The sequence below is a fragment of the Microtus oregoni genome, unplaced genomic scaffold, assembly GCF_018167655.1.
Source record: "Microtus oregoni isolate MIOR12 unplaced genomic scaffold, Mior012 000005F_ref0000423, whole genome shotgun sequence".
NCBI lineage: Eukaryota > Metazoa > Chordata > Mammalia > Rodentia > Cricetidae > Microtus > Microtus oregoni.
In genome coordinates this window covers 24,434,470-24,460,988 of record NW_024543064.1, presented here as the reverse complement: position 1 = coordinate 24,460,988, position 26,519 = coordinate 24,434,470, and the positions used below count along the sequence as shown (strand labels likewise).

The 26,519-nt window shown below is 48.5% G+C and overlaps 1 protein-coding gene across 4 annotated transcripts in view; it reads left to right on the top strand.

The window, feature by feature from the left end:
• The window catches only part of Csmd2 (CUB and Sushi multiple domains 2), a 560,352-nt gene that overhangs the window by 384,762 nt on the left and 149,071 nt on the right, over positions 1–26,519 (top strand). For all 4 annotated transcript variants that reach the window (XM_041651748.1, XM_041651747.1, XM_041651746.1 and 1 more), the window contains 5 exons: positions 610–798; positions 995–1,111; positions 9,491–9,706; positions 10,797–10,985; positions 16,226–16,395. In XM_041651748.1, coding sequence (XP_041507682.1) covers positions 610–798; positions 995–1,111; positions 9,491–9,706; positions 10,797–10,985; positions 16,226–16,395 — 881 coding nt within the window. The remainder of the gene's footprint in view (positions 1–609; positions 799–994; positions 1,112–9,490; positions 9,707–10,796; positions 10,986–16,225; positions 16,396–26,519) is intronic.

Below are 26,519 nucleotides of genomic sequence, written 5' to 3'. Positions count from 1 at the left end.
GCCACCTGCAAAAATGCACGTCCTGGGAGGTTCTTCTCCATTCTCAGCCCCTCTCAAAGGTCATGGGAGCTGAGTTGCTCATGACCTTCAGGTCAGGTCCCAGGTGCACACCTCATGGCTTCCACTGTCTACAGGTGTAAGGCTGCCATGCCCTGCCCTGGGATATCAAGTGCTTGACTGACCATGGCCTTGAAGTTAGCTGGCATCTCCCTCACACCTGCCATCTCTAATCATCTTCCCTATCCATCCCCTTGATTTAGAGGGTTAACCTCACGTCAGTGCTTTCCAGACCAAATAAGGAAGTGCCATGGAAGAGCATCATAAGGACAGAGTCGTTGGCTTAGTCATCTTTTGTCAATAAGCCTTTGTATGGTGCCTAACCCTTAGTGAACATTCAGTAGACCTGTGTTGAGTGTGTTAACCAGCCTAGCCCTGCTTGAGAGCTGGGCTTTCTAAACCCCCCTCCCAAATACCAAGGGCCACATTTCATGATTCAGTAACTGGCAACTTCTGCCTTTGTAAAGCAAGGCCTCCTTTGATGAGTCAGGAGGAGTTCCTCCATGGTGACATCATGTGCTTCCTGTTCCAACTGTGACCTCTCTTCTCCAGCCATCACCCTGCAGTCGGACCACTGTCTGGACCCAGGGATCCCCGTCAATGGGCAGCGTCATGGAAATGACTTCTATGTGGGTGCCCTGGTGACCTTCAGCTGCGACTCGGGCTACACATTAAGCGATGGGGAGCCCCTGGAGTGTGAGCCCAATTTCCAATGGAGTCGGGCCCTCCCCAGCTGCGAAGGTGAGGCGCACCAGCAGGGGGCACTGAAGAGCACATTCTTTTCCTGCCCTGACAAACCCTGAAGCCTCAGTCACTGACTCCCCCACACCCATCAGTGAAGTTGGCGGTTTGGGGGGGTTCATGGTATCCAAGAAGGATGGTTAGGGGAGCTCTCTGAGACACTCTGATTCTCTCTCTGCCCTCTTCATTCCTGCAGCTCTCTGCGGTGGCTTCATTCAAGGCTCCAGTGGCACCATCTTGTCACCAGGATTCCCCGACTTCTACCCCAACAACTTGAACTGCACGTGGGTCATCGAGACGTCACACGGCAAGGGTGAGTGTGGCAGGGACTGACCTCGCGGCCAGGACTCCAGGGTCCCAGGTCAGAGCGACGTCCATGAAGATTTCACTACATAGTGACATGTGATCTTAGTCTGAGTTCTCTCACCAATAAGAAAACTTGCAGGACTCACGCATCTGTCTGTATCATAGAAATTGCTCAGGAAATACTGCGGAGAATCTAGCCTCTCCATGATTTAAGAGATCCCACTAGTGACCAGCCATCAAACCCCATTCAGCAGAGCGTGTCCCATAAGACGGCAGTACACACTCACTGGAACAGAGATGGGAAGCTATTCCACAGAAGAGGCCTCCATTATCTTTGTTGTCAGAGTGGGGAGCAGAGCTAGGAACTGAATGTAGGACCGTATGCATACTTGGCAAGCCCCTACCACAGAGATACATTCCCCAGCCCTCTTTTTACCTTTTTGAGACAGAATTTTGCAAAGTTATCCAGGATGGTTTTGAACTTGTGATCCTGTTGCATTTTGCTGTCTGGGATTGCAAGAATGACTCCTGTCATTCTTGGTAAACCTGTTGTCTCTGCGTTGCTTCTTAGGTGTCTCTGAAACCTTTGTTCTTGCCCTGTATCCTAGAGGAACCAACGACATGTCTGTCCCCTCTTCCCCGTGTTCACCCTTCGGATTCAGAGCGTGGCAGCCTCCTCTCACACAGCTTTCTTCTTCCTGGGGATGACACACATTCATTTGCCTCCCTAGATAGTGTTGCTGCCTCAGTTTCCCTAACAAATGTAGTCTTTGGGAGTCCAAGTTCAAAGCAAGGTGCTAGCTACAAGTTAGTGCATACTTCTGAGTAGTGTTTGCCAGATTGCACCTGTATGGCAGACACTGGTAGAGATGGGCAGGAAGCAGGCTATTATAGCCCATACCCTTCCAGATGCTTATCCTAACATCTTGTAAAGGTGGCTCCCCCAGTGTGCAGTTCAGCAAGAATTTCAGGACCTGGCCTCACAGCTTTGGCTTTTCTACACTGGGAGTGGAAGACTGGCATCTATGTTCGACAGTCTGTCACTGATAACCGTGATGCATGCCTTTAATAAAAATAAAATAAACACTGTGATCTAGAGGAATTAGCATGCAAAGGAATGGGATGAGGGGGTTGAAGAATAACCCTCCCAGATACCCAAATACCAGTATGAGCTGACAGTGTGAGGTGAATATACTAGTCCAGGAGTAGACATCCTCTCCTCAGCAGGGATACAGTGCATGTCCAGGAATAGACGCCTCTGTGTGCACAGGCTTGTGCACACAGACAAAACAGACTGTAAGGCATGACTGAAGTACCATTTTAGATATACTGAAGAAGTTAAATAAACAGAATTTAGAAACAGTGGGGTTCTGAGGCTAGAGAAGAATCGCAGTTGGTGAAATGCTTGCTTTGCAAGTGTGAGGACCCGAGTTCGATTCCCCAGCACCCCTGTGAAAAGCAGGACACGGTATCTGTCTCCGCTTCGTAATCCTAAAGGCTCTCTGGGGCTCACTAGCCAGTCAACCAATCCTAATGAATGAGCCCCAGGTCCAAGGGTAAGACCCTATCTCCAAAAACAGTATGGACAGCCATTGAGGGAAAACACCTGAAATTAATCTCCGGTCTCCACATACACACCTGCCCATGCACATACAGCTTCTCCTTATACATGTACATCTACACACACACACACACACACACACACACACACACACACACTGAGTTTAACTATTTGAAAAAAAAAACATTAAAAATCCCATCACTATCTCATCCATGAAAGTGCATAGATAGCAACAATAGAAAGTCATAGACAGTCTGGCCTCTGGTAGGATGTGCCTTTAGCAGAGATAATCCATAAAGGCAAAGGCTGCTAGATTCAATTAAAATTTAAAAATTGATAGGATTTGTATAAAAAAAAACCCTCCACGAAAATGCAAAGTCAATAGTAAATAGGCAAAAACTCTCTATGATGTATGTAATTGACTAAGGACTGCCAACCTGATGTTGTAAAGAGCTCCTGGATTCTGTAAGAAAACTGCCCGGCCCATCAGCCTGAAAAATGAGCAGACCTATAAACTAGCACTTCATAATTGAAATACAAATTGAAAACATCAGCCCCACCAATAATTAAAAGACATGCAATTTCAGCCAGTAATGAAACAGTTTCTCTTTCCCTGCCGCATGAGGACATCGTAATGCACTGTGTGGTATGGACGCGGTTATGCTTCCCTGCCTTCCTGCCTCCCTGCTGACCACAGTAGACAAGCCTTGGCTTCTCCCAGCAGTGGTCCAGGAATGGGAATCAGTGTGGCCTCTGTAGCCAGCAGTTTCACTTACTGTAATTTACCTGAATACACGTAGTAAAATGGCATATTATCGTGGAACTGTCGGGGACATTTTTTTTATTACATAAAAAAAATTAAGCATTAGGGCTGAGAGATCCCTCGGTTTATGACATGCCTGCTCAACAAGTGTGAGGAGCTGAGTTCAAGTCACCAGCACTCATGTAAAAGGCCAGGCACATCAGCTCTTGTCTGTATCACCAGAGCTGGGAACGCAGAGATACGAGGTTTCTTGGGACTTGCTGGCCAGCTGCTAACCCAGTCAGTAGGCACCAGGTTCACTGAGAGACTCTGCCTCAGAAAATAATGTGGAGAACAATAGAGGGAGACACCAATATCACCCCCTGCACATACACATTAATTAGCTAATTTAATTAAATAAGAACTAGTGACGCTGGAGAGATGACCCAAATTCAGTTCTTAGCACCCCACATTAGATGGTTCGTGACTGCCTGTAATATAAACACACACATACACACACACACACAAATAAAATAAAACCATGAAATAAACACAGTGCAGCCACAGAATGAAACGCAGGCAGCTACGCAAAGGAGTAATGTGGGAAAGAATGTCTGCGGACCATCAGAGGTGTGCCAAGAAGTTGCTGAGTAGGAAAGTATGCCCCCAAATATGTTGTGTTTATAAAGCATAGCGAGGTTATTTGTATAGGCAATGCTCTACAGCTAGCCACCCCACATGTCGTACTAGCTGTCCTTTATTCTTATCTCTGGACTCCTTTTCCCATTAACGAGGAATATCTTTTATGTAATCACACTGTTTGGATAGAGACGAATACTTGAACGAAATATCATTTCTATACATCCCACACATATTGAAATAACCACCTTGGCTTTCAAGGCCAGTTCTGCTTAGGACTAGGAGCACCCAGAGTTTTTCTATCAAGGCGAGATAGAAAGAAACCTCCCGGTAATCAAGGCAGCCCTGAGGGTCCCTAGAAAGATATCCCCTGTATTCAAGGTGCCCCATAGCTGGGCACATATGATCAGAGGGATACATGTTTCTGTGTCTGAGCATCTGTGATCATGTACGTGTCTATGTCACTCTATTTCTGTGCCTGTCTACCTAGAAGACACTTCAGCTCATCGACTATTTAACAAACACTTGTTTGATGAAGTTGATCCAGCTCTCAGTGTACCATGATGAAGCAGGCAGAAAGTCATGGACACTGGAGCCCAGCCCAGATTGTTAGACAAGTGTCCCGGAGATCAAATGTGAGCCTGTGTTCAAAGGAATTGGCCGAGGTAAAAAGTCTGTAATCAACGAGAGGTGATGAATGACCAGAGGTCCTCACACCTTCCTTAGGACCAGGCAAAGGCGCCCCCTAACCTCTAGCATCAAACTCCCAAGTAAACCAGCGAGGGAAGCCCCAGGATATAGCTGATCTCTTCAGCTGCCTGCTAAGTCCTAGCTACCCAGACCTCAGCTCAGTTTCTAGAACTTGCCAGCATCAGGAGAGAGAAGACAGTTCCAAACTTGCATTTTACCCCCCCCCCCCATCTCCATGACATATCTGGAGCTCTTTGAAAAATGGATCTCTGATTCCCAGCACCCCGCCCTCTCCGGCCTGACACACCAGGAAGTGCAGATCTGTTTGGTGGGGTGAACTGAAAGGATCAGCCCCCACCCTTCTCCTGGGATCGGCTCCCAAGACAATTGAGCTAATAGACCCTGGCTGCTTATTTGAGCTACTCCCAAACAAACGGAAACCCAGCTGGAGAAAGTTGAACTTTATTCAGAGTTGTTCAGCCGCCATATGGCAGGGTTTCTGGAGTCAGGGTCAGACCCAGGCTGAGAGAGCCAGCTCTGGCCACCCGTCCTCAGTAGGCCAATTAAGGGAATAAAGGATTAGTGAGAAGCACAAAACAGAGAGTTTTTCAATGTGGACACATTGAGCAGAGGAACAAAGAGGTCCTCTCTCTCTCTCTCTCTCTCTCTCTCTCTCTCACACACACACACACACACACACACACACACACGCGCACACACACTCAGTGAGTGAGTACGCTACTACTCCATGTCCTGGTAAGGTTTGGTCTCACCAATCACCATTATCTCAGCTCCAGCCTCTCCTGCAAGATGACCAGTTCTCAGAATGCGCGTGAGGTCTCCTTTCTGGAGAAATCCCCAGCTCTGGCTAACACCAAGACCCCAAGCTCATTTCTTCTCCCCATATGACATTTCCTCAGCATGAAATCAAAGTCACCCAGAGTGCTCTACCTCAAGAGTGCCATAGCCAAAGGGTGAAGTGCAGCATGTCTTTAGGTTACACAGGGGTGGGTGGTGAAGGGAATTAGCATTGCAGGGGTCCTTAGAATGTGACCTTGAAGAGACTTCAGTGTTACTGGGAAAATGGCATTCCTTCTTTGGGGTCCTTAATATCATTAATAAAAGAATTTAAAGGCAGTCTTGGAAGCTTGAGGACTATTTCATTAAATTTCATGAAAAAAACAACAGGACAGGCAAGAGGCAAATCCAGACAGCCACCCGGAGGAGGGGAGATGGAGAGGAAGTTGTGCCTTCTAGGCATGGAGCTCAGAAGCAGCGAGGAAGCCCAGAGTGTGTGTCCAAGAGCAGGCCTAGGACTAAGGTCTGAGTTCACAGGGCACAGATTTGCCCGCTTTTGTACCCAAGGCTCTTGTGCCCCAGGACAAAGGATTGTCCCGGGACACTTGGCTAGAAATAGAAACAGAAGACAGCTTACCAAGAAGGGAAAAGCACTTCCAAGAATGGAAGTGGACTGAGAAAAACATCCCCAAAGTCCCCAAAGTATCAGGCTACATTATACAGAGAGCCCCTTATAATTTTCTAGTACCTGCACCACCACCACCCGCCCCCGTCTGTACCAACCACACACACACACACACACACACGCACGCACGCACGCACGCACGCACGCGCACACACACACACACACACACACACACACACTGCTCTGTTCTGTGAAGCCCACTTCAAGGTGAGGAAGGACTTCCAGTCTCCCTCTGCAAATGGGCTTCTTTGATGTGTTAATCTTGGCATTTTAGACACTAGTCCCTGTCCTCACCAGGAATGGCCTCTCCTAACCTATAAGGTCCCCTGGGGACCTGGAGGCCAGATCACCTGCTGGGTCCCTGATGTGAGCCCAGGTCCCTGCTGTGTGCCCAAGGGAAGCTTGGCAGTGTGGCTCTTCCAGCTGTGCCTCACCCTGAGGACTAATTGCCGCCTGGGAGGAGAGTCTGCCACTCACCCAGGGCAGCCAAGGGAAGGAGCCTGCAGAGGGAGGGACCCAGGCAGCTTTGGCTACTGCCTTTCCACCTGGGCTCAGGTGATCCTGTGATTTCTGCCCTGTGCAGTAGCTCACGCTACTGTATGCATCTGTCACGCCGAATAGGATTCAACTCGGGGAGAAGCTGTGTTTGCGTGCTGGAGGAACAGGGCCAGGCCCGCGTCTCATCCACTTGTTTCTGCTGGTTACTGTGTCTGACCCACATGCTCTCTTCACTCATGCTCAGACCTGTTTGCTAAGGGCCGTACCTACCCTCTCTGGTGAGTCCCTCTGGGCTTTTCAGGAAGGCCCCTAGGCACAGTTGTTCAAACTCACCCACTCCCGCTCCCGCCCCACTGAGATTACCTACTGCTGCTCTTTCCTTCACTAAACTAGCTCTTTCTCAGCACTAGGCACCAAGCCTAATGCTTGGTAGGGACGTGGGACCCGTATCCTTGGACATATCGGTACTTGGGTGTGCATTGATTACCTCCACATGAAGTATTTACAAACCGTCACCCTAGCCCCACCATCTCTGTGATTTCTGTCTCCCCAGCTCTCATCAATACTTGGGGAACCCCAGTTCCTTCCTCTCCACAGGGAGGCGAGAACATGGAAACCTTTTAAAAAGTTTTAGCCTTAGGGGCTTCGATCCTTCCATCATTTACCAAAAGTGCATCTGTGACGGTGAACGTGCAGAGGTGGCTCTTTTCCGTGCCTACCGGCCAGTGGAAACTACTTTTCATACAGACTGTGACTTAGTAGGCCTGTAGGGAGGCCTTTCTCCCAGGATCCCAGGTGATACCATAATGCAGGTCCATAGCCCACACGCAGTAGCAAATGGGCCCTGTCCTTGTCACACTACATGGCCCTTGAATGTCCTGGCTTACCCACACGCTGATGCATAGACCCACACAAACTCAAGAGCTGAGCTGGTTGTTAATATCCTTCTGTTCCATCAGCTTCCTCCCCTCCCTCCATCGGCCACCTACTCTCTTCCTCAGCCTGAGAGGCTGCATCCTGGAGTGGGAGGGAGGAGGACAGAATTGCCTCGGCAGTCAAGCGGCCTGGCTTCAGCTCTGCTCTCTATGAGAAGGACCTTGGAGAAATGACTTCAGCTCTTTGTGCCTTGTTTTCCCTGGGTATAAAATGGATGGAGAGGGAGCAGATCGCATGCACATTTTAGGGTAACTGGCAGATCCATTTCTACAGCTTCGCTTCCAGCTGCTAAGTGCTGGCCTCAGAGCAAGCGAAACAGAAAAAAAAATAATAATAGTGGCACCAGGGACTTAGAACTCAGTGAAGAAATATTGTTGCTTCTACTTTGCCTTACACTTTTAACCTCCCTCCTGCATTCTAACACTTGTAGGCGCCATGGTCATATGTCCTTATGCAAAGTGACACAGCCACATCTCCACTGTTCTCCAAGGGTTCTCACGTCCCCCGCTTCCCCGCTCCAGTTCTCCTTGCTGCCTCTGCCCCTCGTCTATCTCAGGTCACTTCTCAGCTTCCTCTGCCCCTTCTCTGATGCCGCAAACTGTCCTAAGCGCACTCGTCCACGCTGACGGCTTCAAATGCCACTTTCTGCTGGGGACTCTCAGATCCACTGACGTCCCACCCGAGTCCCAAACTCCCGAATCTTTCTCTAGCTGCTCCCTCGAAGCCTAGATCCTGCCCAGGATGGGTTAGCACCAGAACCACTGTTCTGCTCTCTGTGCAGCTGTGTGTCTTCAGGCTGAAGCGCTCCCAGCCACCCCTTTGCCCCTTTGCATCATGCCTGCCCTTGCTGCCAGCCCACCTGCCTGGTATCCCTGACCCACCTCCTGCTCCTGCCCCTGATGTCAAGCCCCACCTCTGGTCCGGTGTGAGCAGTCATTGTTGTACTGACTTCTCTGCCCCTTCTCCTCCAGCTCCGTCCTTCTCATGACCACCGTCTTGCTATAACCAAAGAGCTGGGAGGGGACAGCTCTCTGTTGGCTCCAGGGAAGTGCCAGGTCTGTCCCCAGCTTCAGGTCCAGGTGCTTCTCCCTAAATATGCCCAACTGTAATGCTGCTCATGAAATTCTGGACATCACAGCTGCACTGTCCCCAGAGATAGGCTGGTCCCCTACCGGGACAATCCTTATCTTAATCTGCTGAGTGGCTGTGCATCCTGCCAAGATTCAGCTCAGGTTGAATTCTTTGCAAAGTTGTCCCACACGCCTATCTTCCTGCTACATTTTTTAATCAATTACTCACTACGCGTGCATGCTCTGTGAGTGTGTGTTTGAACACTGGCACACGTGTGTGTGGAGGCCAGAGGACGACACTGGCGTGGTTCCTCAGAGCCGTCCATCAAGATTTTGGAGACAGGATCTCTCACTGGCCTGGTCTTCACAGGTGGGGATAAAGCTGGTTGTCAGGTGAACATCAGGGATCAGCCTGGCTCCGCCTCCCCAGCTGTGGGATTAACAAGCCCACACACGCACACAGACACACACACCTGGGGCTTGAACTCAGGTTCTCACAGCAAGCATCTGACTGACTGAGCCATCTCCCTAGCCCCTCCCGCTGTAGACTGTTGTCCAGGCACCCATAGCAGGCTGGTCTACACTCAGTCCAGCACCCATCCCTCTGACGGCAGCCCTTTGTGTAACACGCTGGATCTCCGCCCACGGTACAGATTCCCTAAAGCCACAGTGAACGGCTGTGAGGCCGTAGCGGAGACAGCCGTGGCTGTCCCTGGCTGTCTCCAGCCACCTGCCCACGCCAGCCTGGGCCTCTGCTCTCTCTGCAGGCGTGTTCTTCACCTTCCACACCTTCCACCTGGAGAGCGGCCACGATTACCTCCTCATCACTGAGAACGGCAGCTTCACGCAGCCCCTGAGGCAGCTGACGGGTTCGAGGCTCCCAGCACCCATCAGCGCTGGGCTCTATGGCAACTTCACTGCCCAGGTCCGCTTCATCTCTGATTTCTCCATGTCCTATGAAGGATTCAACATCACCTTCTCAGGTAATGAGCATGACCGTCCTGGGAGAAAGAAACCAGGGGCCGTTCTCCCCACCCCTCTGGTGTAGCGCTCCAGTCTCAGGATGACTGACCTCAACACTGCAGCCAGAGATACTTAGCTTAAACACAAGGAAGGGCTTCCCAGGAGTGGTCTCAGCAGGGATTAGTAGGTTCATTCTCTGACTCACTGAACGTGAGGGTTTCCTAGGTGCCCCTCCTGCTCTCCTGACTTTACATTTTCCTCTCGATCCACTTCTACTGTTCCACAGCCCCGACAATCACAGAAGGAAAGAGTTGGGAGGTAGGGTATCCACGTCTTCAGTCTCATTTAGCGTCAGCACTGGTGCTCATTGCTGACTAATGTACTGGGGAATCCTGAAAAGAAGGCTCTTTCTTGGCCTTCAGGGAGAGTGAAGAGGGCTTGGCTCCTGTCGCCACTGTCCCCAGTTCCCTCATCCTCCTGCATTAGCAATACAGGATGTGTCTCAGCTCAGTCCTTTGCTGCCCTCTACCCAGAAGCCCCAGGTCACCTGCCTGGGCAGGCCTGACCAGTCGGCCTCCCATCCCTACTATACAGACTGGGCATGGAGAGATAGTCACTTTCATGGTGTCACTAAAGACATCATTGCAGGTCCTTGATCCATCGTTACCACCTGCTGTGCTTACTATCGGTCTCAAAGGCAGCCTCACCCAGAGGAAACTTCGAGAGAGCCATTTGGAGTCAGGATCCTAGAGCAAGCTGCTTGAATCAGAGTCACAGACTCTGACCCCCTGAAAACCGCTGATTGTGTCAGGCTGGTTAGTGTCAGGAGAGAAAGCACCAGATCTCAGGGTTCAGATGGAACCCAAGGAACAAGGAGGGGAGGGAGGACCCTCAGAAGTCTTCCACGGAGCAGTTCTCCAAAACCCTGAGCCCCAGTAATGAGGATTCCCAAAATTTCTCTTGACCTCAGCCCTCGGGATGACTTTTCCCCACACTTGTTGAGGGCTAGCGTGCTATAGAGTCTCTGTTATTATTTCTGGTCCTTTCCCCGGCACTGCTGCTGTCCCCAGCTGTCTTTGCGCCTGACACGCCCACTGCCTTCCTTTGCAGAATATGACCTGGAACCCTGTGAGGAGCCGGAGGTCCCAGCCTACAGCATCCGGAAGGGCTTACAGTTTGGTGTGGGTGACACCCTGACCTTCTCCTGCTTCCCCGGGTACCGTCTGGAGGGCACGGCCCGCATCACGTGCCTGGGGGGCAGACGGCGCCTGTGGAGCTCGCCTCTGCCAAGGTGTGTTGGTAGGTGGTCACGTGCTTTCATTCTGCTTCACTTGATGGGGTGGTATGAGGTGGAGGCTGATGGGCCTGGGTTCGAGAATCAGCATAGCCACACTGACCTGCGGGGGGGGGGGGGGGATGCTGGATGGGTAGCCTAAAGACTTCTGTGAGATGCAGAGGAATCTGCTCTGTGGCCCGACCTGGCCTTTGCCAAGCAGTTCCAGTAGTCTCCAGACCGCTCACCCGCAGCCATTAGCACAGGCCTCTGCTTTCGGATGTCTCTTACATAACACTGTAGTTGGGGGCCTAGCGGAAGAGGAATAGCCTTTGCCCAAAAGGAGTCCCAGTCCATCTGCATAGGGGTGTCTGCTCTTGGGAAAATCCCTAGGAAGACCCTCCACCCAGTCAGGGAGAGGGAAGGGCAGGAGCTGGGATCGGTTCTGGTGCATTTAGTTCACCCCCGTAAAGCATCTAGCTCCTGGAGATGCGAATAGTGAACACAGAGAGGGACCCCCATCCCCACAGAGGGGAACACGCCAGAAACCCATAGACATGTACCCAGGAAGCAGGACTGGGAAGCACAGAGGAAAGACAGTCAGCAGAGGAGGTGGGGAGGGGCTGCAGAGGAAGTGCCGGAAGGAGGCTGCGTCTAAAAGAAGGTGGGCAGGAAGGGCCCCCTAGTAAAGTGTGTTCTAGCAGGGATAGGGAGGAGCTGGATGTGAGGAGATAGAGTGGCCAGGCCTCAGCCATGATGCTGCCTGGGAAGTCATTTGGGTGCAGGTAGCAGAGGAACCAGAGATGGCGAGGAGGACAGGGAGTGGGCGGGTCATAGGCACCAGGCTGGCCTACATTCTTGCCAGATTCCTGAGGAAGGTTAATCAGGGCTCTGGGCCCAGAGGGAGTGGGATGCCTGGTGACAGCCTAGGACAGTTGCTACAGTGGTGGTTTATAAGGCTGGAGACCCACCCTGTTTGCTCAATGCCCTCAGCACAGGGGAGAGTAGAACACAGGGTGAGTTAGTGAAGTGCTCACTACCTCTCAGAAAACACAAGGAACAGATCAAAGAAGCCCCGCATCCATTAAGCCTGGAACCAGCATCTCAAAGCCCCTGAGGTGTGAGGAGTATGGCTTAGTGGTAGAGAGCTCTCTTGGCACACAGGAAGTCCAGAGTTCAATTGTGAAGTGGGAGGAGAGAGAGAGAAAGAGAGACAGAGATAGAGGAAGAAGGAAGGAGAAGAAAGGGAGGCAAGGGAAGAAGGAAGGAGAAAAAAAAACCCAGAAGACAGAAGAGGGCTGGGAGGTAACTCAGCCAGTAAAGTGCTTGTCTTGCAAGCATGAGGACCTGAGTTCAATTCCCAGCACCGACCTAACAAAGTCAAGTGTGGTGGCACACACTTAGAAGCCAGCACTGAGAAGGCGCAGTCAAGTGAACCCCCAGGGCTGACTGGCCACCCAGCTTGTTGTCCTGGCCAGCTCCTGGTTTATCAGACTCTGTCTCAAAAATAAAGCCAGGTAGGCAGTAGAGCTGATTGTCACCTGACTCACGCAAGTGCACAAGCACACAAAAACAAGAAAGAAAAGGAAAAGCAAAAAGCGAACAAGCCTATGCGATCAGCCCTTCCCTGGCCAACTCCACGGGGGCTGGGGCTCTGCAGGGAACAACTGACCAGGCTGTCGGGATGAGCTGTGCCCTGCTGAGCAGGCACACAAATCAAGGTCATGTCTCTGCCCTGCCAATTACCAAACCATTAGCACCACCAGACCCTTCTGCCTGACTTCCTCATTTGTTAAATGGAGATAACCACATCTGACTGTTCTAGATGAGGTGGCATCGTTTCCATAAGCCAGGGGGAAACCACGGAATTGTCACTTTGCCAATAACATTTTTATCATTCCCTTTATGGATTAATGACTTGTCATTACCTTGTCGATAATCTTTTACAAATTCAGAGGGGGGAGCATTCAGATAAAAGATTGCCACAGAACTAACTCATCCTGGGGACGGTCAGTTCAGACCTGACCACCAGCAGTGGCCCTCACATCTGGAAACACCCCCCCCATGAGGGGCTTGGAGAGACTTTGCCTCCAAAGGGGTTCTCCGGGCCCCCAAAGCTCCCGCCTCGCCAGTCTCATTTACACCAACTCATCCTTTAACTCATTATTCCAATTATTGTTTGTTCATGACATCACACAATATTTTCATTATTACATTTGTCTTCTGTTCCACATGGCATTAATAACACGGCAGCAATTATAATCACCTCTAATTACAGCCAGCCCTGCAGCAGAGACTCCCGCCAGAGTTATGGCAGGCCTGCCCACCCGCGGGGGTGCTCTCGCTTGCCACCTTCCCTGTAGGTGTCACTTAGATGATTTAGCCCACTCTGTGCCACCGGGAACATTCCCAGCCACGGAGGATGTAAACAGCCCTCAGCTCTACTTCATAGTGTGACAGGGTGAGGCAGCCCCTGACCTCCGGGGCTCCTGCATTTGATGTGGAAGAGACAGCCTTGACCCCGGGAGGGGACCCCAGGCTACAACATGAGCTGTGGTCCTGTCCTCGGAAGACCCACAGTGATGGAGAAGACCTGACCCTCTGCCTCAGGAGCCCCAGACTGATGGATAGGATCCAGCCCTTGCCCTTCCCGAGACCTCGTCTGACAGGGGCGACAGAAGTATGAATCAGCCCTGGCACTTCTGGGCACATGCCCGTTTGTTTCTCCGGAGCACTGGTTTGTTTCCATGTACGCCTGTGTTTGGCTTCCTGTGGCATCTGCTCATCTCCCCTGCCTCTTTGGAAACTCTCCCAGAAACAAGTGCTACATCCCTTCCCTCTCTTGTCCTTTCTCTGGTACCTAGAACCAAGCAAAGCTGTGGCAGGGAGTCAGGGCTTGGTCACTCAGTAGAGACTGACAAGCTAGGAGGCAAGCAGTCCTGCATCCTTTCTTATATATGTGCTGGTGTGTGGAGGAGACCGGAGGGTCTCACTAGCCCGGAGGTGGGACAGAAAGCTGGTGTGCAGGAAGCTGGGGTTCAGAAGGCAATCTAAAGGCCATGTTTGAGGAAGCCAGCTGTCGTGAGCTGGGCAAAGGGCAAGGGGCTTTAGGAACAATAAGAATACTGTGAGCCTGAGCAGCGACGAGCTTCCCATAAGTTTCCTGACAGTCCAGAACAGACAGGCTGCCACGCTCGGTGGAGGCAGACAAGTTAGAATCCAGACGAAGAATTACAGAGCAAAGGCCCACGGTCTTGGCCACGCCCTCTGTGTTCACCAGTTTCACAGGTCGACCCGTACACCTCTGTTCTCGAGTCTCAGGAGGAGACTCTACAGTCCAGAGGAAGAGCCCAGGGCTCAGAGAGCTGATACCACTTGTCTTCCTCCCAAGTCTGTCCACCCCACTCACCTCATGCCTCTGCCTAGCCGGAAGGAAAGACTGTGAAGTCCAGAGATGGTGGGGTACTGCGGCTGACAGACAGAGTCTTTTCTGCGCAGCCATTGCACTGCCCCCAAGCCACACCCCCTCATCGGAGGGTCCCCAGAAAATACATAGTCTAGAAATTTGCCTGCTGAGATTGTCAGCCATTGCTGCCCCGGGGTGCCTCCCCACCTTGTCCCTTCAGTTTTATATCCCTGTTGGGCTCTTTCATCTGAAACTTTGTCCCTTTGCTCAACAACTGAGTTTCAGGCACTCGAGGAACCCTGTCTCCTTCGAGACAAACAAACAAGATCCTGTGGAAAGTCTTGGGAAACTAAAGCAGAGAACAGAAGAGAGACCAGGGGATCAGAGCCCATTGAGAAGTAGAGACTTGGTAGTGGGACATAGCCACCACCTTCAAAGAACTCAGAGAAACTTTGGGGACAAAGACTCAGCTCTGAAGGCTTCCCTGTGCCTTGTGGGTGTCATCTACCACACTCCCAGCTTAGGCCAACTAGAGCTGGCTAATGGCCTCTTAGTGGACTCGAAGGTCTTTCGAGCCAAGAGTAAGGGCACAGAGCAGCAGCCGGGGAAAGCAGACATGCCACCAACCACCGAAGAGACATGCTCCAAACCTCCCATCTGCCCAGACACATAATGAGCTGCCATCTGGATTCCTGTTTCCACCCTTCTGGAACCTGGCTATTTTTAGCCCCGTGCCTCTACTGAGATGGGTGTATGGGCACATTCCTCCATTCATCCATGTATTCGATAAACATTTGTATTATAGGTATGTGCCTTGGAAATGTACGACTTCTTCAAGCATGGCCCTGGCCCTCATGTAGCTCAAGGTTTGGGTAGGAAAAGAATGCAAATGAGAGGCAAGCAGAGAGCAATGTGGCAGGTGCCCTGACACACGGAGTTAGCAAGGAGAGTCCCTCAGTCGGTTATCCTAGAGAGCCCACTGCAGGGTCCCTCGCCATGCCTTGCCACCAACTCTGAGCTAGCCAGGCACTGCCCATGCGTAGACAAGATGGAGCTGTGAACAGTCCCCCGAAGAATCATAAGACAGCAGAGAAGATGGAAATATTAACAAATCAAGTAGAATGTGATGCCTGCTATAAACGCAGGCCTGAGAAAGACCCTTTCTGCAGGATAGGAAACAGGTTTCCAGATGCAGGCGGGGGTTTTATTGACTGGCAAATGAAGCAGGGTTTTGATAAAGCTTCTGCACAAACTTTCTCAGAGCCCCATGCCCCTAACACAGGCCCAAGGAGGTAGAATTCCCAGCCCATCCTTGTTCTGAATTGACACTAGGTGCAAGCAGCTAAGTGTAGGCTCCTGTGTCTACATTAGGAAAGACAGCTTGTGCTTGCCAGTTGGGTCTGGTATTTGTGACTCTTGGCTGGGATGACCCTGGTAAAGTGGCTGCGGTGTTCTGTGTGCAAGGGTTAGCAATCATGATCCATCCCTACCTAACTCCCATCTATGAGTATTAAAAGGTCTCCTCTTCCTAGGTATGGCTGTCTCTTTCTCTAGCATCCTTCTGTTGCTATGATACCATGCAAACAGGCGTGGGGACCAGTGCTTTATAAACTAGCACAGTAAAAGAGAAGGACGTCCAGTTGTGTATCTTCTATTTCTAGAGAAGGGATAAGCAGAGCAAAAAAGATGAAGAAAGCAGGCAAAATTGTGGGTAGGCTAGAGCTGTTGATTGGCTATCCTGGAGACAGACAGATGAGAGGTGGGAAGCCAGGCATCCTTGTCGCCCCTGTGAGGTTATGCCGAGCGAGAAGCGTTTCGTGTGAGTGGGTTAATCTGTGGATATTATGATTGTCGTTCCAGCGGAGTGTGGGAATTCGGTCACGGGCACTCAGGGCACTTTGCTGTCCCCCAACTTTCCTGTGAACTACAATAACAATCACGAATGTATCTACTCCATCCAGACCCAGCCGGGGAAGGGGATTCAGCTTAAAGCCAAGGCATTTGAACTCGCTGAAGGAGACCTCCTCAAGGTAATGACAGTTGATGGCAGACCCTGTGTAGGCAACCATGTGCAAAGTGTAGCCACTTTCCCATCTCTCTCTCTGTGGGACAGTGGCCAAGCCTCCCTCTTCCACCTGAGTCCTGATGGATAGCCTCACCTGGGGAAAAGACCAGAAGTGGGGGAGGGCTGGCCTTTGTATTTGCTGAGGAACTGTGTGCTTCTGTTCTCACAGATGTGAGTTAACACTGTGGGATAAAGCAGTGGGAGATAGCTCAGTTGGCAGAGTGCCCGCTGTGTAAGCGTGAGGAGTTCGGGTCCCCCACACCCGTGTGAAAGCCCAGCATGGTAGACACAGCTGTAATTCTAACTGGCCGGTCTGGCCAATCAGTAACTTCCAGGTTCTGTGAGAGACCCTGTCTCTAAAGTAAGTGGAAAAGCTACAGAGGACTTCCCACAGGGCAGGGAACCCTGATTGCTCTTTGGGCTGACGAGGGAGGGGGACTTGATTGAGGGAGGGGAAGGGAAATGGGAGGCAGTGGCGGGGAAGAGACAGAAATCTTTTATAAATAAATAAAAATAAATAAATAAATAAAAAGCTACAGAGGAAGATGCCTAACATCGACCCCATATACACAAATGCACAAGTACAGACACACATGCACATCTGTGAAGCATGTACTTGCACATATGCTAGACCATACACACACAGATTCACACACGTAAAAGTGTACTTGTTCACGTTCAGTACACATACACACACACACACGTTTTTACAAAACAGTGATGAACTCAATTAGAGCAGTCAGTGGGGCAGATTTTTCATTGTGGACTGTGGTAATTTGAATGTAGTTGGCCCCCATAAGCTCATAGGGGGTGGCACTATTAGGAGGTGTGGTTTTATTGGAGTAGGTGTGGCCTCGTTAGAGAAAGTGTGTCCCTGTGGGCAGGCTTTGAGGTCTCGTATGTTCTCAAGCCATGCCCACTGTCTCAGACCACTTCCTGTTGCCTGCATGTTAAGATGTAAGATCTCAGTTCCTTCTCCAGCACCATATCTGCCTGCAGGCCGCCATGTCCTATCATGATGATGATGGATTAAGCCTTTGAAACTGTAAGCCATGCAGTTAAATGTTTTCCTTTATAAGAGTTGCTGTGGCCATGGTGTCTCTTCACAGCAATAGAAACTCAGACTAAGGCATGGACTGTGATCTTAAATCTGAGCAATTAAGAGCTGAGAGAATATGTGTGTGCTCATGTACACACACACACACACATGCATATGTGTATCCAATTTTTTTGTTGTTTTGTTTGGTTGTCAATTTGACACAAACTAGAGTTATCTGAGAAAAGGGAACCACAATCGAGAAAATGTATCCTTAACATCGATCTGTAGGCAAGCCTATGGGGGCGTTTTCTTAACTGAGGGTTGACCTAGCTCACTGTGGAGACTTCCTCTTGGGGACAGATAGTCCTACCATGTATTCAGAAGCAAACTGAGCAGGCCATGGAGAACAGGCCAGTAAATAACACTCCTCCGTGGCTTCTTCTTGAGCTCCTGCCTCCAAATTCCTGCCTTGAGTTCCTATCCTGACTTCCCTCCGTGATGGACTGTGATGTGGACCTGTGAAATGAAATACATCCTCCCCGAGTTCCTTTAGGTCAAGGAGTTTTAGTATAGCAATAGAAACTCTAAGACAGTGCGTGTGTGTTGTATGTGTGTATAGTATATTTGTGTACACATGTGTAGTGTATGCATATATGTACCTATGCATTGTATACATGTTGCGGTTGTGTGTTATGAGCACATGTGTACATGTTATATACAGTGTATGTATGTACATATTGTGTGGTATATGTGTAATTACACATTTGTACATGTTGTGTGTAGTATCTGTGTATATGTGTTTCTAGATATTGTTTGCCTGAGTACATATTTTGTGTATAGTATATGGATGAGTTCATGTGTATGTATGTTATGTGTATGGTATATGTGTAAGCACATGCATGTATGTTGTTGTGTACATGGTTGGGGTGTGTAGCATGAATGTGTGCATACATGATATGTGTGTGCACACTTTCTTACATATGTTTCCACATGTATGCAAACTTACATGTCTGGTCTGATACATCTGCTTGCTTGTACCTGCATCATGTCTGGTCAGCATGCTTTGTGCACATGTTCTTACATACGCCTTGAGCATGCGGTAGCATCACCCTGGTGTGACAATGGCCTCTGAGAGTCAATAGGCTGAAGGACGTGAGCTCGTTAGGGAAAGAAATGGCAGGACTCAGACGATAGAGGAAGTTATTATGAGCCGGAGCGACATCTGTCTTGGATGTCTTTGTGTGTGCTTAAGTGGCTGTCGCTGATAATCTGAAGGGTATTCGTGTGCGGATAATAAACAGTTGAACGTGGAGACTCTACTAAAGAACTGCAGTAATAAAATGGATTATACGGAAAACATCACCCAGATTTAGTCATTTTCATCCTAAGCCAAGGAACTTTACCAGCTTATCCTAATACGATTTTGTTCTCAGCAGCTGGAGAAATACTAGCATGAGGAACATTCAGAACAACTAAAGGCCTTTACTCTGGGAAGCAGAAGGAAGGAAGAGCCACTAAAGAGGTCATGTTTATGCACAGTTGGTACACTGACCCATCCCTGGAGCCTGTGCGCTCTCTCTCTCTCTCTCTCTCTCTCTCTCTCTCTCTCTCTCTCTCACACACACACACACACACACACATTCTCTCTCTCACACACACACACATTCTCTCTCTCTCTCTCTCACACACACACACACACACACACACACACACTAGCTCATTCCTTATCTTGGTGGAAGCATTTCTCATTCTTACCTCAGTCTTCATGAAATAACTGAGTAATGTATAAAACAACCCAGTGAGCATTGAGACATATTGGTGGCTTTTGTTTTTCAGCACACACACACACACCTGAAATCACTGAACCGTCTAGAGCACTGGTTCTCAACCTGTGGAGATATCCTGCATATCAGATATTTACATTGCAATTCATAAAAGTAGCAAAACTACAGTTACTAAGTAGCAATGAAAATAATTTTTTGGTTGGGGTCACCACAGCCTAAGGAACTGTACTGAGGGGTCACAGCACTAGGAAGGTTGAGAACCACTGCTCTAGAACAAGCTGCTGGATGAGGGAAGGCAAGGTCCCCAGGAGATTGGGATGGCATTTTTTGTTCCTTTCCTGCCCTAGCTCTTCACCCCAGGATTCTTTAACCTCTTAGAAAGAACTCAGGATAAGGACAGATAGCAAAACTATTTTAGGACCCCAACGAACTGTCAGTCCTAGCTTCCCAAGTGGGATTTGGAGCTGCCTTGCAACCACAGCCATCAGGGGTGCCAGACCTCCACACAGCTAGCTATACAGGAGCCCAGAGTGTGAGTGCTGCCCTCAACAACCTCTGTCCCTTGCCTCGATGCAGCTGGCTCGTCTTCCACACTGCAGGTATGTCCCTTACCTGTGCCTCCAAAGTTAACTGGTACACACCTTAACAGACCTAGGTATCTTCTCCACACTTTGCTTGTCTCCCAGAATGGTATTGATCTGTTTCATGCAACTGGCTGATCCTCCAAACCTGAGAGCTTGTGTTTATGGCCTGGCATGTTCTCCTGCATATATGACTTCCGACCTGGTCATTATCTTAAAAAAAAAAAAAGTTCCCCAAAGTTTAGATTAGTCCACATGTTCTGGCTTGTTTCCTGTGGCCACCTCACTCTTTTTGATATGGTCCCTGCAGCTGATCCACCTGCCCCCCTGATATGAGCAAGAGAGGAGGGCCCCACAAAATACAATCATACAGAAAGACAACTCCCAGATCAAGATATCAGAGGAAACCCATGCACATACTACAGCCTGCACAGGTTCCCACCAGGATAGCTAAAGGCAATTGAAGAAAGATAGTCTTAGCCCTGGAAATCAGGCGAGGGTGCCTTTCATATACAACTTAAAAGAATTTTTTAACAGATATAAAAATATAGGTTTATCCAGTTCTCAGTTCTAGAGGCCTAGAGGCGGTGAGCGCAGGAATGTGGTACTACTTCTGAAGACAGCTTCCTTGATTTATTGTAACATGGTGAGGACATCCCGTGACGATTCCCGGCTTGTGAATTAAGTATTACAGATCCAAGGAAGGACTGAGGAGATAGCTAAGTGGATATAGTGCTCCCACACAAGCAGGAAGACACAAGTTTTACCCCCAATACCCATGCAAAAAGCTAGGAATGGGAACACAGGCTTGTGAAACCATCACCGGAGGAGTGGAAGCAAGGGGATCCTGGGGCTCTCTGGTCAGCCATCTTAGCCTCGCCAGTGAGCTACATGACCCAAAGAGAATTATACCAGAGAGCAAGGTGCCTAGCACAATGCCCAAGACTGACCTGTGGCCTATACACACGTGTACACCCCAGGCACCAACACCCATACACATCTACCACACCTACATAGACATACGTTAAAATTGGAGCATCCATTCAGAGTAAGACCTTTGTAAATAGCATCCATGCAGATGGGTACTGTCATCAGACAGTAAGGCCATTGTCGGGGACAAGATCTCATTCCTCCTCACCTTTAACATGAGTATCAGGTTTGAGGGCCGTTGGAGCCCCGATTCTATCCTGACATGTCATTCTGGCTTTTGTTGACACTCCAGGTAAAGATCATCAAGAGTTGTCAGGCTCAGTAGAGAAGGGTCTGCCACCATCCCCAACACCCCTGCTCTGGAAGTAGTTCTGCATGCTGGGACACCTTTGGACAAAGCTCCTTTGCTCCCGCTTAGAATGTAGGGGTGTTTATATTCTCCATTTCCATTTTCCCTCTGCAATGATGGGCCAACAAGGAAATTAAACAGATATGTGTGAATATTCAGCAGATGAGAAGGGGACCTGTCTGAGGGATCAGAGCTAATTGCCCCTCTGTTTGCCACAAAGAACAGAAGCATGCTTTTAAAACTCCTAATTGGTATTCTTTGCAGGAGATGAGAGAATATTGTATTTATGGCACAAAATAGGCAATAATGAAAACAGAGCTAACTCCGATGAGGAAAGATTGGATGGAGATGAAAAACATGATCATCCAATTAAAACACCGAATGGAGACAATGGAGGGAGGTGGTAACACAGAAAAAATGAAATCAGCTCATTACAGGACGCTCTTGAGAATGTCTTCACATCTCAAAAGGAAATGAAGAAGAGGATTCTTTCGTATTAATGAAATGTTCAACCAGTCCACAATAAAACTTGATATGCCAAATAACATGGCTACTAGGGATGTAAATATATGTAAGTTAGTCTTTGTGGGGGTTTCCTTGGAAAATTCTAATATACCTCTGTGATGTTCTGACTTATCACCCACGTGAAAAGTAAATAAGGGCTTGCTGACTTGAATAATATGACATAATAAGCCAAAGAGAGGAGAAGAAAGACACCTGCTTGTCTGCTTGCTCGTGTTGGGGAGTCTCTAGGTGTAGCCCCCGAGCTCTCCCACATGCTGGGATGGCAGGCATATGTACACCCAGACTGGAAAAGACTGTTACAAAAGATGAGTAGAAACCAGGCATGGTGATTCCAGTTTGTAATTCCAGTACCTGGGAATTGAGCAGGAAGAATGGATTCAAGGACAGCCTCAGCTACCCAGTGAGTTCCAGGGTACCCTGAGCTATATAATGAGATCCTGTCTCAATCAATCAATCAAATGAGGAAGTTCCTAGGGGAAAAAACTAACTAGCAGTAGCATTATAAGGAAAATCAACTTTTCTTTACAAAAGCGACTCATGAACCTGACAGGACTGAACAAAAGAAGAAGTGGCAGGTGTGTAATACTAGGGTTAAAAGGGGTGTAAATGTAGGCGTGATCCAGACTACAGCGTTAGGGAAATAGGAACAGCTATAAAATTATATATATATATAATTATAAAATTATTATATTCGGGGCTGGAGAGATGGCTCAGAGTTGAGTTCTGCTGATCATCCAAAAGACCCACGTTCAGCTCCCAGCACACCACTCACAGCTCAATACTGCTTGTAACTTCAGCTCTAAGAGATCTAATGCCCCCTTCTGGCCTCTGCTGACACTGTACCCACAGGCACATACCCACATAAAGACACACATAACTGCATAATTAATTTTTTTGTTTTTTGTTTTTTGAGACAGAGTTTCTCTGAAGCTTTGGAGCCTGTTCTGGAGCTAGCCTTCCAAATGCTGGGATTAAAGGCGTGCACATAGCATAATTAAAATATTTTTTAAAACACTACTATTAGAAAGTGAAAACCCAAATAAACAAGACACCATTTTTGCAAATTGAAAACCCCTGTATCACCTACCAAAGCCCCAGTCCTGGCCCAGGTACAGATAATTCCTGCAGTAATCAAGGTGCTCCAGGAACAGAAAGATAAAGATCCACCTCCCATTCACGTTTATAAATGGCATGGTGTTAAAGAAAGAAATGGTGGTCCCCAGAAGCTGGGGGAGGGGCAGTGGGGAGGCAGGTGGTGGTCGAAAGGTGCAGAGCCCTTCCTGGGCAGACGCCTAGGGCTTTGTCTTTGGGATCCATTACTTGAAGGGATGGATAGAGTACAGGTAGCAGACTGCACATTTCAAAATCACACAGTGAAGAATGACAAATGGGACTGGAGAGGCTGTCCGGTCAGCAAAGGGCCTGCCACACAAGCATGAGGACCTGAGTTCGAATCCCCAGAAGCCACCTGAAAGACAGACACATCTCACCGGTGCATGTCTGCAGTCCCATACAGGAAGGCAGAAACAGGGAGACCCTGGCGCTCACTACACAGGCTGCCTAGCCAAGTCAGTGAGCTCCAGATGCAGGGAGAGTGTCTGTCAGAAAGAGGAGGGGGTGGGCAGTTTGAGGTGATGAATATGTTAATTAGCTTCATTTAACTTTTCACTCTTCTTAAATCATAGCATCACTGCATATTCCGCACAGATATAACTTGTCGATTATAATTTATAGTGTAAAAACTACAAATTAAAAAATAAAAACAAGCACAGACCTATTAGGCCAATCTTACTTATGGTTATCGAAATAAAAACCCCTGGAAAATATAGGATTGAATCCAACAGCAGGCCAATACAAAGATAGCAAAACAGGCAGGATCCAAGACTGAGGCTGTGTCTACCCAATAGAAAACCTCGCGATGTTATTGTTTAGGTTGCCTGCGTGAGATTGCCATTGTCTAGGTCAAAACTCTTTAAACACTGAGAATTTGCTGTGCTTCAGTGAATATCCTAAGAATAAGTTAGAAAGGAGGGAGGGAGAGAAGGAGGGAAGAAGGGAGGGAGGGAGGGAGGGAGGGAGGGAGGGAGGGAGGGACGGAGAGAGGGAGGAAAGGAAGGAGGAAGGGAGGGGAAAGGAATGAGAGAGGGGGAGGAGGGAGAGAGGGAGAAAGAAAGGGAGAGAGAGAGAGAGAGAGAGAGAGAGAGAAAAGAAAGAAAGAAAGAAAGAAAGAAAGGAAGGAAGGAAGGAAGGAGTCCTGTTGCTACATCCCCAAACATTCTGCGTTGTAAGTCTATCTCCAGTCAGGATTCTCAAAAGATTCTAAAAAAACAAACTGCGAGTGGAACCTTCTCATCAGGACAGCAGAAAAGCCCTTTTACACACCATAATAAGCATTAGGTTTAATGGGAAATTTTCAGCAGGTTTCCAGGCAGCTGAGCAACAAGGCCAGTGACCATGCCATTTCATTGCTAACCATTCTCGGCATTGTGCTGCTGATCCAAGCCATTACAGTTAGACCCAGACACAACAAAGGAAGCTATAAAAATCAGAAAAGAGACTAGAAAATGGTCTCGTTTATTTAGAAGACACAAATGATTCAACTAATAAGCTATCAGAACCAATAAGACAGCTCAACAAAGCAGCTGGTGTTTCTGTAACCAATTAAAACATGTAATCAGGAAAATAAAATTCTCATTTGTTATTGAGGCAAAAACTGGAAATATGCCCCCCCCAACATGCGAATAATCTTTACAAGAAAATTATAAAATTTGGTTTCAAAAGAAGACAGAACTAACTGTAATATGTGTGGGGGAAATGCCCACAGAGAATATGAACCAGAAGTTCACAAGAGGGTGGTAAAATTGGTGGTCAGCATATAGTCACCCCCGCCCAGTCCCAGTGGTGATCTGGGAAAGTTGAATGGAAATGCCTGTTCCACATCCATCAAACTGGAAAAGAGCCCAACTGCGTTGGCATGGCTATGAAGCCAGGAACACTGCTGGGTGCGGCTAGTGTAAGGCTGAGCAGCATCCCATTTTGGGGAGCAGCCTGGTGACATCTGACAGGAGGGAAGGTGGGGACTGCCCTGCAGGCAGCTTCTTTGTGCTGGAGGAGCTGAAGCCCGCCTTTGCAAGCAGACATGCAGGAATGTCCACAGAAATGCTGGTCACGTGTATCATCCTGTTCAGAAAGTTCTGCGCTTAGAGGGAGGTGAGCCAGACGTCTGTAAGTTGTCTAGGATGTCTCAGGGAGATGTTCCCATTTCCTGTCTACCAAGGAATTGACCCTGCAAATGGTAACCTGTTAGAAATACTTTTTTTAAAAAAAAAATTTACTTCCAAATAGCAGAGGAAAATATAAAATCACCCAGGAGTAAGTAGAGAGTCTTTCTACGATACAGTGACAACGCGGTCAGGTGGAGCCATATGTCAGAAGATTTGATGTGATATCAGTGCTTTGTTTTCTCGGATCAGTCAGCTTCATGTAACTCAGTCCGAACAACATAGGGCTTTTCTTTGAAAGGGGATTGTTTCCTTTTTTTAATTTGGAAAACTCTTCAGTTTATCTAGGATAGTAAATATGAGAGAATTCTTCTTAAAAGGAAACAATTAACTTCTACGGCATACTTAACAATATTACAAAGCTATGATACCTAAAACAGTGTGGACAGAGCACAGGAAGGACAGACAAATGCAACAGAAGAGAAAATTCACAAACAAATCCTGACTCATGGGATCATACTGGAATTATACACACGATAGAGGCAAATTTGAAATTGGTGGTAGATGGGATATTTACAAAAAGGCTTTTGAAACCTGGGATGGTGGCACACACATTTAATCCCAACACTCAGAAGACAGAAGCAGGTGAATCTCTGTTTAAGGCCAGCCTGCTCTACATAGCAAGTTCTAGGCAGCCAGAGATACAGTGTGAAACCACATCTAAAAAACAAAAACGAACAACAGCCCTCCCTCACGGCAAGGTTTTTTTGTTGTTGTTGTTGTTGTTTGCATAACTAATGGACCGGGGAAGGGTAGATTCTTGCATCATATGTAAAATAAATTCTAAATGGATTTAGGGCAAAATATTGGAGGAAAACAGTGGCTTTCTTATTTATGGTGTTTGCCAAGTGTACCTGCCTCCGCATGTATTCTGAATGCTGGTAAGTAAATAATCATGCTGTAGGTTGTGTTAATTTTGTGCTGAGCATCCCAACAGCCCCTTCAGCTATTTAATGTTGTTGTGGAAACTGTTTCAAGACTTGAAAATGATATGCACTGTATTAAGTGGGAGAGCTGATTACCATATGTGTCTATAGTTGGATCTTCTTGGTGTGTCTGTACATATCCAAATGTGTGCACGTGTATTTGGAGACCAGAGGTCAATCAATGCCAGGTGCCTGTCTCAATCACTTCATCGCTCACTGATCCCGGAGCTCACCAGTTTAGACTGGTTAGCCAGAGAAACCCGGGGGTCCTGTCTGTCTCCCCAATGCTGGGGTTACAGGCACATGCTGCCACCACATTAACTAAATCAGTGTGGGCCGAGCGCAAGAATGACAGACTAGAGCGATAGAAGAGAAAACCCACAGGCAAATTTGAGTTTATGAACGAATACAGAATTACATATGCGGGAGAGGTGGCTTTAAAGTCGGTGGTGGGGAGAGTTCTTTGAAGCCTGGCTTGGTAACTCACACCTGAATCGTAACTCTCAGAGTTAAAACCTGGCTCTTTAGCGTGGGCTTAGGGGATGCAAACCCAGGTCCTCATGCTTGAGCAACAAGCGTTTTACCATCAGAACTATCTTCCCAGCCCCTCCTTTTTGCATGTGCACGCATGCAGACACACACACACAACACACACAAGTATACACTGCATAGAA